This window comes from Rhipicephalus sanguineus, chromosome 5 (assembly GCF_013339695.2).
Source record: "Rhipicephalus sanguineus isolate Rsan-2018 chromosome 5, BIME_Rsan_1.4, whole genome shotgun sequence".
Taxonomy (NCBI): Eukaryota; Metazoa; Arthropoda; class Arachnida; order Ixodida; family Ixodidae; genus Rhipicephalus; species Rhipicephalus sanguineus.
Genome location: NC_051180.1, coordinates 4436547 through 4449136, shown reverse-complemented (window position 1 = coordinate 4449136; position 12590 = coordinate 4436547). Strand labels below are relative to the sequence as shown.

Here is a 12590-nt window from a genome sequence, read left to right as displayed (position 1 = left end):
CACATAAATACACTGGCCGCAAGAACTCATCCACAGTGGACATGCATGTGATCATGAATGTGGCGACAACATAGTATTTTGATGCAGAACAATTGGGGGTACAGCAGCAAAGTGTTAACTCTGTGCATCATTCTTTCAGGGTACTGTGCAACATGAGTGAGACTGACCAAAGGTAATGAACGAAGCTCACCCTTCATTGAACAGAGGATTGCATGTTTCAATTTCCGCAACACAATGCATGAAAATAATGCAAAATACACAATGCATGAAAATAACGCAAGAACATAGCACAACGTACAAGTGGCAGGTGCACAACTTCACAAAATAGGGCTTACGCGTGCAACTGCTGAAGAGAGCGCTGCATGTATTTCTGTGCTTGCCATAGGTCTTAGTAACCCAATGAGGGAAAGCTTAGTGCAAAATCTAAAAAGCTGGAGGGGAGATGGCAGGTTTACCTTCAATGTGTCCATGAGGCCGTTCATAGCAAGGCATTGCACATATACATTACAAAGAATGCAGCATAAGTGCACTTACATTGAAGCAAAACAGTAAAAAGTATTCGAAAATGTATGCACAAGCACTGAGAGACTTACGCAGTGCATCTTTTCTTGCAGCAGACACATCACTGCATAATGAAGGTAACGAGAGGTGAGCATGTACAAAAATTTATGGCACAATGAGCATGCACCTGTCCTGGCAGTTAAGCACGCATGGCCTTGGACTTCTAAGTGTGACTTTCCATTTTGTGGTGGTTTTGTAGTGTAAAATTATCACAAACATAAGCATGGTTTAAAGGTGTTTTGCAATCCGTTAGCTCGCCCCAGCCACTGCATTTTCAAAAAGAAATCCAGCGCTAAACATTGCACAGAAGTACACAGGAAGACATGACGGGACAGGTGCTGCGTTTGTGTGAATCTGGTTATTGGTCAACGCTAGATATTTTTTAAAAAGAAAAAATATGCATTAGCAACTAGCCCCAACACGCGTTTTCTCAAGTGAACCATGCATTTTCTGCACACATAGGAAACACATGCACGTGATTGTGTTCTTAACAAGTGTCCAGTTATAAACCAGTGCAGGCCCAGATTTGGTTGCATTACAAGCGAGGCAAATAATCTTAAGCATTAATGCATCTGTACCAGTGAAATGATGCTCACTAAGACACGCAGCATGTATTCAAGAAGCGTAACTGACACCGCACAGTTTTTGATCAGACCCAACGTTTATACAGCCATTTCAGAATGACTGCATAAATTTGATGCATGCAGCTAGTGAGATCTCTGTTGCAGATGTTCACATTTAAGTCCATACATAGTGTATGATGACAAACATAATAAAAACATTGAACTTGTGCTTCTGCACATCATTCATACAGTCATGTTATGAAAAGAAGTAATGCAAAAGACATGGTGTAATGGTAATAACCCCTTGAGTGCACTCGTGTTTGCAGCTGCACGTAACACACACCTGATGCAAAGAATGCTAACAGTGCATGTACCACTAGCGTTGTCAAATACATGGAAAAGAGTTGTCATCACTACAGTTCAACGCCAGGGCCAAGTCATGCAGTGGACCCCGAAACCTCCGAGGACACGACTGAGGAGACCGTTGTGGACCCCTGCAGCAATGAGTAAAGAAATCTGTGAATTCTACTAATTATTCACAAACACAGCCCATTTCAAGTCATCCTATTACGTCTGATTAACACATTTTGTAACTTCCTTGATGTGCTTGTATATTTGGAAAATATGCCTGTTGTTTCTGCAACAGATTCTGCTCCATGCAATTGTAATGCTGCGTAAGTTGTATTGTAAAAGTGGTTTCTGTTGCAGTGACGTCATGGCAACCACCTCAGCAGAACAGCCACCCTTGAAGCGGTGTGTAAGCAATGTGTTTTACGTTCTCCTGGCGCGAGATCCCAATTAAAATTCCTCTGAAAAGGCTCCGTTTCTGCACATTTCAGCAGTATGTATAATTCACTGCAGGTCACGAACGTCAAGGCGGCAGAGGGGCTGTGAGGGTGCTCGGTGAGATATTCCATAAGTACTTGAGGATGAACTTGCAGAAATTTTTCTTACAACCCAACACATGCTACAAAACACAATGCTTTATCAAGTAATAGTGCAACTGCAGCATTCATACGAATGAATCACCGATCACACTTCCTGTACAGCACTGCAGGAGAGAGCACAAGCCAGGTGGCTGTTGCACAGGCGTGCATGGAGCACCTAGAACACATCAGGGAGAACAGGGGTGTCATCAAAAAAGATAGTATAGGTTTTTTTGCACTACGTACCGATGCCCGCCTCAGAGAGCTACCAGTGCAGGTTGCGCAAGACATCATGCATGCAGTTGAAGTAATGCTGTACGAGGCGGAAGTCAGTTTGCGTTGAAGCAATGTAGAAACTTGAAGGGCTCATATAACACCTACTTTATTTCGTGTACAGGGGAAGCTGTAGTTTTGCTTGACATTCAATCCACTACTCCCGTTTTCTTGTTACGTTTAACACAAGTATGACACGTACAAACTTTTTTGCACGCACGAACTTTTTAAGTAAATCCCCCCTCTTAAGTTACCTACAGACATCGCTTCCTCTCTAGAAGATTTCTTAATAATAATATCTGGGGTTTAACGTCCCAAAACCATGATATGATTATGAGAGACGCTCTAGAAGATTTCTGAACGAAGCTCAAAGGTTATTTCTGTGTAAATGAATTATGCGTCTGTGCATCCATTCGTTGTACACAGTAAAGTTTACATGTATGTTAACAATTAGTTCCGAAGAGTTTTTCTTCTTGCTTTTCTTTCTTTTTACTTTTTTCTTTTTTGTGGTGCTTTGCTTTCATTTATTCGCACCGTATTAGCTGGAGCACGATTGTACTATTATGAAATTGTATGTGCATATGGAGATGTATGTATGTATATGCGTATGGGTATATATACGTTTGTATTATTCGTATTACTTCTTGTTCCGACTAAATATATGCTCTGTTGCTGAGCTACCAGTTTGCGTACATGTATTACATTTTCTTTTTTTGTTATTGTGTTCTGGTCTTACCTGTTCGAATGTGTGCTCTGTAACTGAAAACGATTCATTGTAACTCCCCTATGTAATACCTGCTTAGGCCTTAGGGTACTTGAATAAAAAAAATGCAACAACACTTGTAAGCACAATTATCATTAATAATCTGAAACATATGCTTACACAGTAGATTCTCATTAAACGGAAATATCATAAACAAATCGCTGCCTAAATGAACAACTGTCTTTTGACCGATTGGTATTACAGTCGAATTCTGCACCCCCGTACATTTCTCAGTGGACAAAACTCCTGTTAAACGGATCACATTTTCCTGGTCCCTCCAGGTTTCATTTAATAAGAGTCTACTGTATTTGCAGATGAGAGTAGTGATTTCTAAGTCAAAGGTTGTATATGTCATCCATAATTTCGTAGATGAAATGTACGTAAACTAAGAACGTGGAAGGTGGTGACACTGCTAATAGTAGCAATGCACACAAAAGATCTCCGATGGTTAGTGAGAGCGACAGAATGTATACCAAAGTGTAGGAACCAATAAAGAGGAGTGCAGAATAGTTTATGGGGGTAATCAAGCTGACATATTTGCAAGCATTAAATGTCATGAGCTCACTCAATTCAGGGTAAATTGCAGATCACTGGCAGAGGCCTTTGCCCTGCAGTGGACAATGATGACGACTATCGCAATACCCTATAAACAGTGAAGTAATTTGTGTAATGTGGAAGGCACCATTTTTGCCACTTTGTATTGTGTTAATTTGTGAAAGCTTCGGACGTGTGAGAGAATTTTTCTGGTGTACCAGTGCGCCAAGATGAACATAAAGAAAAACAATGGCGTTTTTTCTCTTTTTAGTGTTGCGAAACTTGCATAAAGTTTGGGGCTGTTAGTGAAACTTTTACCTGTAATTACAGTGTGATACATATTCATGAGTCAAGTGCAAGAATGTTCGTACGTGTGGGATCAGCTGACTATAAAGTGGAGGTGCAGTAAGTGCACTTGACATGTTTATAAGTAGGAAAGTGGCATGCATGTTACTAAGAGAAGAGTTCTTTTGAAGATTTGTGCCCACGTTCTTAGAATTTTAAGACAAGCTTGTCTACTGCTCATTGCGAAGGCAACTTTTAGGTTACAAGAAGAAATGTTCATTATGAATGTTCATAGGCCAGTTAGTGTAACCATATCTAGCATTGTGAACCATATCTAGCATTGTGAGCAGCATTGTTTTAAATGCCATCGAGTTGGAGTGCACTCCTGGTGGTTCCTGGTGGTGGTAGGATTTTGTAAATGTCACTTGGACACATTCCTTGCAAGCACCATAATGTCATTAGGACATTTCACAATAACATCCATGCATGTTGCACATGGGTGGCATAATTGTTCTTTTGCTGTCCACTTTGTCTCCACTACATTTAATTGACCTGTTAGCCATCATGATGTCATCATAAGAAATCTAAGTTACAAGGTTTGTTCCAAACCAAGGTTCACAATCGATTTTATATGCGTCAAGTAGACTTGAGGGATTCTCTTCAAACTATATGCATTTGCATATGATGACGCTGTGACGTTTGACGGAATTCATCTGAACAAGTGGCAAAAGACGGCCCAGTTCACACATGCCTCAAAGAAGGCATTGACAGCTCAAACATGGGACGAGGAGAAGAAAGGTGGCTTCCAATAAAACTTTGACTTGGGCGAGTTGGTACATACTCGGAAAAATGCAGCGCGACTTGGACGAAGACAGGAGACACATAAAACACAGACGAGCGCCGACTTACAACTGAGTTTATTTGCACTTCGACAGGCCTTTTTGTATGCACCAACCCAGCCTGTATCAACCATCACACAGAAGCAGATAAACGAGGATAAAACGATAAAGGACTTAATGATGCTGTAAGCAAAAAAAATATCACATGCCTATAACAAGACGAAAAGCCACCGTTTATGCGCACCTATATCACACAAGCGAACTAATTTTTTGATGACAAGACAGCGCAAAGAATTACACATTCCAAAAAACGCGCCAACAAAAACCAAGCCGAACACACGCACAGCGCGAAATATCTTGTCCTGGTGACGAGTGAAGTAGGCATCTAAAAGAACAATGACCAAAAACCACGGAAAAGCATGAGAGGATGAAACACTCAAAGACAACATAGAGATCAGAAATCGGCGTCAGGTAGTGAAACCAACAGACTGCTTGCGCTCTTACCGAAAAAAAAAAAAACGAGCAATACAACCTTATGGTTCTTCTTGATGATAAAGAAGGTGGGTTCTCGGTGCTTTCGAAACCCTTGTTCAAAGAAAAGGCTGCTATCGCAATCGGCAAGAATTTCAAGCAAGTTGATTTCAATCCCCAGAAACAAAAAAGAAAGGCACTGAAAATCCTGGAAGGACTAAACCTAGATAGTGTCGAAAAACAAGCAAAGAAGCAGCCGACGGGATCTCTTGAAGTTTTCTTCACGATCAAGACACACAAGGATGGAGCACCTCTTCGAGCCATTGTCTCCGAAAATGGTACGTGGCAACGCCTGGTCGCAAGATACCTACAAAAGCATCTTCATGTGTTGGTGAGCGGGGATCCTTTCCTAGTTAGAAGTTCATCGGACGTTGTAAAGTGTTTAGGAGGTTTGCCTCCAGGTCTGTACACTGGATTTTCCATTGACATTGAAGAGCTGTATTATTCTGTTCCGCATCAGGAATTACTAAGCGCTTTAAAGGAAAAGATATCAGACTTCGGAGAAACTGAATTCCAGAACGCAGCAGGAATACGCAGTGAGGACTTCTTAGACTTGTTAGAATTCTACCTGAAGTCAACAGCTATAAAGTTTGAAGAGAACTTCTTTATTCAAAAACGCGGTATTTGCATTGGGTCGTCAGTTGCTCCGGTTCTTTGCGATATTTTCTTGTCAGTCATAGGAATGCGCATTCAAACCCACATTCAGGGCTCACGCGTGGTAGAAATTCATAGGTATGTAGACGACTTCCTTGTAATTCTAAAAGATGTATGCAGCGAAGAGATAGAAGGTGTTGCGAAGAACATTGTAGATATTTTCACAAAACATGGCGCAGGTCTTAACTTCACGTGGGAGCTGCGAGAACACAACAGGCTTCAATTTCTGGACTTAAGCCTGCTGTTCAGTTCTGAAAGAATCTGCTGGAAATTCAGTCCGAGGTCAAAGAAAGGCCTACTTCCCTTCGAAAGTGCTCATTCGAAACTCGTTAAGAGAGGAATAGTAACGAATTGTCTCCAGTCCGCGCTAACAAAATCTTGTGAACATTGCATGTCTGAAAGCTTCAAAGATCAGGTAACACGTTTGAGGAGCGCAGGGTACCCGTCTTTCCTGGTATCTGAGGTGTCCGAGTCGTTGCTTCAAAAGATTAAGCGTTCTGACGGGGGAAAAGAACGGGAGAATCAAAAGAAGCAGGTACAAGTGATTCCCTACATTCATAGAATATCACACAATATCAAGAGGGTGGCATCAAAACACGATGTTCAGATAGTATTCTCAGCCCCTTGTAAGTTGTCGAAATTGTGCAGCATGATCAATCGGCAAGGGTTACCCCAGTGCACGACTAAGCACAAAAACAGGTTCACAGAATGTGTCGCAAATGTCGTTTACGACATTCCCCTCAGCTGTGGCCGCCGGTACATAGGGCAAACGGGCAGATGTTTTAATGAGCGAGCAAAAGAGCACAACCTTAATGTACGCAATAACGCTGGTGGCTTCCTAGCTGAGCACTGCAAGCGTTGCGGCTGCACACCAAATTTCAACAGTACAAAGTTTTTGAAAAGAGCCAAAGACAGGACAGAACGAGAACTTGTTGAAGCGTTTTTTATTAGGAAAGCTGCCGATCAATGTGTAAGCACGCCTTCAGTCACATTAACGGACGCTGAGGTTGACTTTTTAGATGGTTTTGTGTGACGTGTCCTTTCGCCCTCACCTGCTTTTCCGTGTTTTTTGTTGGTCATTTGTTCATCTTTACACTTGTTATCCATGACACAAATGAGGTGAATAATTCGTTTTTCACAGTGCGTGGTTGTCACCCCGGCGCCGGGTTGTTTTTGAATTTTCTTGATCCGTTCACAGTTAATTGTATTGATTTTGTCTGCTTTTGGTTTTGTATTGCTCGTTTTTTTTTTTCGGTAAGAGCGCAAGCAGTCTGTTGGTTTCACTACCTGACGCCGATTTCTGATCTCTAGGTTGTCTTTGAGTGTTTCATCCTCTCATGCTTTTCCGTGGTTTTTGGTCATTGTTCTTTTAGATGCCTACTTCACTCGTCACCAGGACAAGATATTTCACGCTGTGCGTGTGTTCGGCTTGGTTTTGTTGGCGCGTTTTTTGGAATGTGTAATTCTTTGCGCTGTCTTGTCATCAAAAAATTAGTTCGCTTGTGTGATATAGGTGCGCATAAACGGTGGCTTTTCGTCTTGTTATAGGCATGTGATATTTTTTTGCTTACAGCATCATTAAGTCCTTTATCGTTTTATCCTCGTTTATCTGCTTCTGTGTGATGGGTGATACAGGCTGGGTTGGTGCATACAAAAAGGCCTGTCGAAGTGCAAATAAACTCAGTTGTAAGTCGGCGCTCGTCTGTGTTTTATGTGTCTCCTGTCTTCGTCCAAGTCGCGCTGCATTTTTCCGAAAGGTGGCTTGCCCTCGTGCTTTCTTTGTCCTGTGCTTGCACGTTTAATCCCTACTTTAAGGCAATTTCTGTGATAACTGAAGAGATAAAGATGCAATAAGTCACATGTGTGTATTTTAAAATGAATCATGTATGTGTTTTATGCATATATTTGTAGATGAATAGTTTTTGTTGCAAAATTAATCTGTTGTTGCACTGGTGTGACTTTTCTCTTGTTGTTATGTGGTTTGCTCAAAAAGAGGCCTTGTAGGAGAAGTTCTATAAGCAATAAAATGCATTTACAACACACCTTGAACTTGTATACTTCAAGCGCTGTTCACCACTTTGTCTTGCCAGGGAACTTGACCGTCTGTGACGAAGTGGTGCGCCAGTTTGTCTCACACTTGCTTCGCATACCTGCCAGGCATAATGCCCTCATTTAATGCAGCAGGATCATGATGGAGGACACACACAGCAAGAGAAGCACGCTAACCTTCCAAACCCAACATATAGTTGGAGTTTAGTGCCGTAACCATGACACTATACTGCCAAAGTCTGCCTAGCTTTTGATGTAATAATGAGCGTTACCTTTCTTGTGCGTTTTCTACGGTACCTTCACAGTTTGTGGTGGAATGCATTTTTGCTGATTAGCACAACTTTCGAAATGTCAACTTCTATTTATGTCAAAGCTCGGCAGCTGTTTCCTTTCAAACAAAGCCACTGTTGTACACTTTTCAGAGCACTGTTACCCTATACATGTGTTTCTCATTTTACTAGATGTTCACTGCTCAGCAACGGATAGAATGGAGAAGAAATGAAATGCCTTCACTACAATACGTCCACTTTGGTACCCCACATATTGGGCGAGAAAGAAGAATTGCAAGAAGGATGTGTGTTCAGCAATGACATGAGAAACTCCATGCAAACAAGGAATTGCTTTGTTACACATCCAAACGTTACAAGGAGTGTAGATTACAACGAAATCATTTTCTTTAGCCATTGTGTGTACATTTCACTAAATTCCTTCAGTGCATACATTTAATAGTAATGCAGACATTCATTACACTGACATGCAACCATAGGCATGCACAAGTGGGGGGTAAGGGAGGCGGCTTCTCCCACTAATCATCTCAGGGGGACGACAAGTCTGCCCCACACCTTCACTCAGTCGTACCTGTGTCATCATTAAAAATACAAGGTTATGGCCAAGGCTGTTTTTGCTGGTAATAGTGGTCGAGGACCACTGATGTTGCATTCCAAGAGTTGTTTGCTTCCTATTTTTACCCCCCGGAAGCTGGGGCCCACAGGCAGGATGTTGTGGGAAGCACGTCATTGCTACATTTTCATTTTTGTATCCGCAATCGGTGGGGTGGTAGTGCGGTGATACCTGCGCCCCCAAATGGGGGGGAACATGGCGCATGGCTGTGCATGCTATTTCAGAACGAAGTTGTGGTCTACGTTCTCCCATTGTTTCTTTGGTAACACACTTTCATCTAAAAGAGGATAGCAGGGGAATCTTAAGGGCTCGTTTTTCTTTGTTAGACACAGCACTAATTAGATTTGACACACAAGAAAGCTAAGGAAAGTATACAGGATGTTGTTGTAGTAATTACGATGTAAATGTGAAGCAAGCAAAGTAGACGTAAGCATAACTTGCCGCTGGCAGGGACCAAACCTGTGCCCATAAATGTCCTTTAAAGTATGCTGGTGGGTAACTGCCACTGTAGCTCAGTTGGTAGAACATAGGATGCGACATTGGAACGTCGTAGGTTCACCCTGCCAGAGGCAAGTTATTTTTCACCACTGGACTTTCTTCACATTTACATTGTAATTGCTACCGACATCCCCTACGCTTTCCTTGGCTTTCTAGTCTGGTAGTTGTAATAAACTATAAACTACTGAAACTTAAAATTTGAAGTAGTAAGAATTCACTAGTTTGTCAGCAACACGGACAAGTTGTCATACACGAAGTTATCATTGTTGTACATGTTTTCTTTTAAAAAGTGCGTTTGAAAAACGTCAATGCAGAGCTGCACTTTTTCACGTGTGTTGACCTTGAGCTTGTATACAAAACCTACTGTCGGAGCACGGTTTCAGAGATAGTGCCATGTCCCATATGATAACACCAAATGAAACATATTCATTCACACATGTGTCAGAGACACAAGGCAGACACAAGGCAGAGGTATGCGTCCCACTGCATGGCATCAGTCAGTACACAGAATCAAAGCGTACCTCGCAGCATTGCAGCCAGTAGGTCTCGGTGGCAAGAGCGCTCCACCGACTGCTTCCTCGTCCCTCCAACTTCCAGGTGAAAGGCGGCCTTCCCAGTCCTCGCTGTCTGTGGCACCAGGTGGGCAATAGGCGGCGGAGGATGCTGCGGACTCTTTAAGAAGAAAGTTGTGCAACACTATGCACGCTCCAATGTATGCCTTTATGTTGCCTTCTTTCGCCTTAATGGGTCGTCGCAGCATCCTCCACCTTTGTGCCAGGATACCAAAGGTATTCTCAATGACGCGGCGTGCCCTGGTCATTCTGTAATTGAAGACGCGGCGCTCGTGGGCCTTGCTGTCGTCGTCATGGAGTGCTGAAAACGACAACACTGAGCACTGTAACAAAAACAACCTGCACAAGTCTTCTTTCAAGTAGAGCTATCACTATTAATTACAAATGAAAAATGCGGTCAGCCATGCACTGTCTCAAGTTTGATCAAGTAAAGCTAACTTGCCATCATAGGCGTTACTCTAGGGCACTTTGAAAGACCTCGATAAATCTCATTAGCTATTTAGATAGAGAAAAATCAGCGAAACTCAAAATGACGAGAGAAGAAGGCACATTCAAGCACGCGCTGCCGCCAGTGTGTGTTTCAATGTGCCTTCCTTCTTTCTCACTGTATTGAGCTTTGCCGGTTTTTCCCGCATGTAAATATGAAGTTTGTAAATATGAATATGTAAATATGAAGTTTTCCAGGCCTCTGATGTATTATTGGCTATTGAAACATTTTTCTTGTTACTGTTCTGACAACGTCTCACGAGTAAGTACTGAAGGCTGACCACTAATGTGTTGTATTTGCACCTATGCGTGTGACATTTTTGCACAACACCAAGGTATCCAATCAGGAGAGGAGTGTCCCGGCATTTTTTCCCCACAAATTGCAGTTTCTACATTTCTGCAGACAGCTCAAGTGTCACAATTTCATTGTAAAGTTAACATGAGATGGCAACAGAATATGTGTATGTGTGTAAAAGCACAGTGCAAGCCCATTGTAGTTTCTTTTCACTTTACTACATGGCAGCATGCGTCCAATGACATTTACTGCTAAGAATTCCTAAACAAGTCAATTAGGCATATAGGATTTCTTTCTATAAAAAGGTATGCCTTTCATCTTACTGGTCATTGCGTGTCTCTGTTAATTGCAAACTAACACTGAAAGGGCATTGGTGACCTACAGTACACTGCAACCTGCTTCCTTTTTGATGATGTTCCATAGAAAATGTGTGTTGGGCTTTCGAAATTCCTGGCATACCTTTCTGCCATAATGAGGATGTTTGTGTATGTATGGCATGGAGTACTTGTAACGTTAATCAGCTGAAGCTCTAGTGCGAACTTTTTGCGGGCTACAAGGAAACAAAATCGACGCAGAGAGAACAACATGGGGCAACTCTCTTCGTTGACTTCATTTCCTTGTAGCGCACAAAATGCTTACACTATGTACAACCAACTGGCCCCTACCCTGGCTCTTCTGAACCTGTAGCCTGAGGGTTAGAGTTGGTGGTAGTTAAATTCTTCGAAATTATTCATAATGTGTGTATGTAGATTCATATGAACATTAACAAACACGTTTGGGGAAAGGGCCAGCAAGTTACCCCCGCACAAACGCAAAATTTCGGCTGCACCCCTATTCATCAGCGGAATGCACGTTTCAAAAGACAAAGGCATTCTCTATGCCAAAATATATTATGTCTGTGTGCATCCGTTTCATTTTCCTTTCCGAGTGCAGACTAGAGTGCTTGTAATAAGCTTTGTTTTCCAGTGTGGCATCCTCAACTCTCCTCCTTTGTGCATGTTCGTAGTTATAAAATTCCATTCACTTATAACGACCATCATCCTTATTGTCCATAAGCAGCAGCTGAACATTCTATTGCAATTAGTATGTGTATAAGCACTGCTGTAAGCCCTGACAGCTTATGCTGCCTTTTACAAAAGAGCGAACACAGATATTGAGATCTTCAGCCACCTATGCTGCGTCGCAAGCCACAACGGCAGGGATTACAGTAGGATATTTCCTGCACAGCTCCTTTACATAAACTGAAAAGATCTAAGCATTTCATTCATACACTCTTAACTTACTCCGTCTTGGGTAGGGCCGCATCATGTACTCCTTCAGCGGGAAGGCCTCATCACCAACGAAGAAATATGGGAGAGGACCCTCGTTGCCAACAGGACTCATTGGCGGCAAGCCCAGTGCCCCCAGCAAAACATTCTTTTGAAGAGTGGAGCGAGAGAAAATCCCGCCATCACTCTCGCTTCCAGGGTGCCCAACTTCCACGTATAAGAACCCAGGTGAAAAATAGTGTTTCACTAAGACTTTGAATCAAGTATGTAACCGAAGGCCACGAATACTCAGTGCACTGAAACCAGCTGTTTCTACGAAGAATGTATTTTGGGAACGAACCATCGTTGCATACAATAATCACTCATTGTTAGATGAGTGGTGTGCAAAAGAACAAAACACTATTCTTCTTTTGCGCACCATCGATCTCCAGTGAGTTACCAAATCGCCCAGCAGTCCGTCCTTCTGAAGGGTGGATTGCTGTGTACCCTTGTGCTGTGCTGTGTACACTCGTGTACACACGGCCATGGCAAGTTATACACGGCACACACTTTGTTGCATATCACTTGCCACTTTGTGAGAGTCTCTAAATTAA

The 12590-nt window shown here is 42.3% G+C and overlaps 1 protein-coding gene across 1 annotated transcript; it reads right to left on the bottom strand.

The window, feature by feature from the left end:
- Positions 1-1328: 1328 nt before the first annotated feature.
- Positions 1329-12210, bottom strand: LOC119393136 (uncharacterized). Its single transcript, XM_037659956.2, has 4 exons — positions 12013-12210; positions 9898-10249; positions 7973-8079; positions 1329-1618 (listed from the first exon to the last, which is right to left on the bottom strand). The coding sequence occupies exons 1-3, from the start codon at positions 12110-12112 to the stop codon at positions 8061-8063; spliced, it is 471 nt and encodes a 156-aa protein (XP_037515884.1). The 5' UTR covers positions 12113-12210; the 3' UTR covers positions 1329-1618; positions 7973-8060.
- Between the last annotated feature and the right edge of the window lie 380 nt (positions 12211-12590).

What these genes read in the sequence shown, in the direction of transcription:
- LOC119393136 (XM_037659956.2), bottom strand. Translation starts at nt 12,112, where the DNA reads ATGAGTCCTGTTGGCAACGAGGGTCCTCTCCCATATTTCTTCGTTGGT. An exon ending in GCGGCCCTACCCAAGACGGA is followed by an intron (nt 10,250 to 12,012) that starts GTAAGTTAAGAG and finishes TGTCGTTTTCAG; the next exon opens with CACTCCATGACGACGACAGC.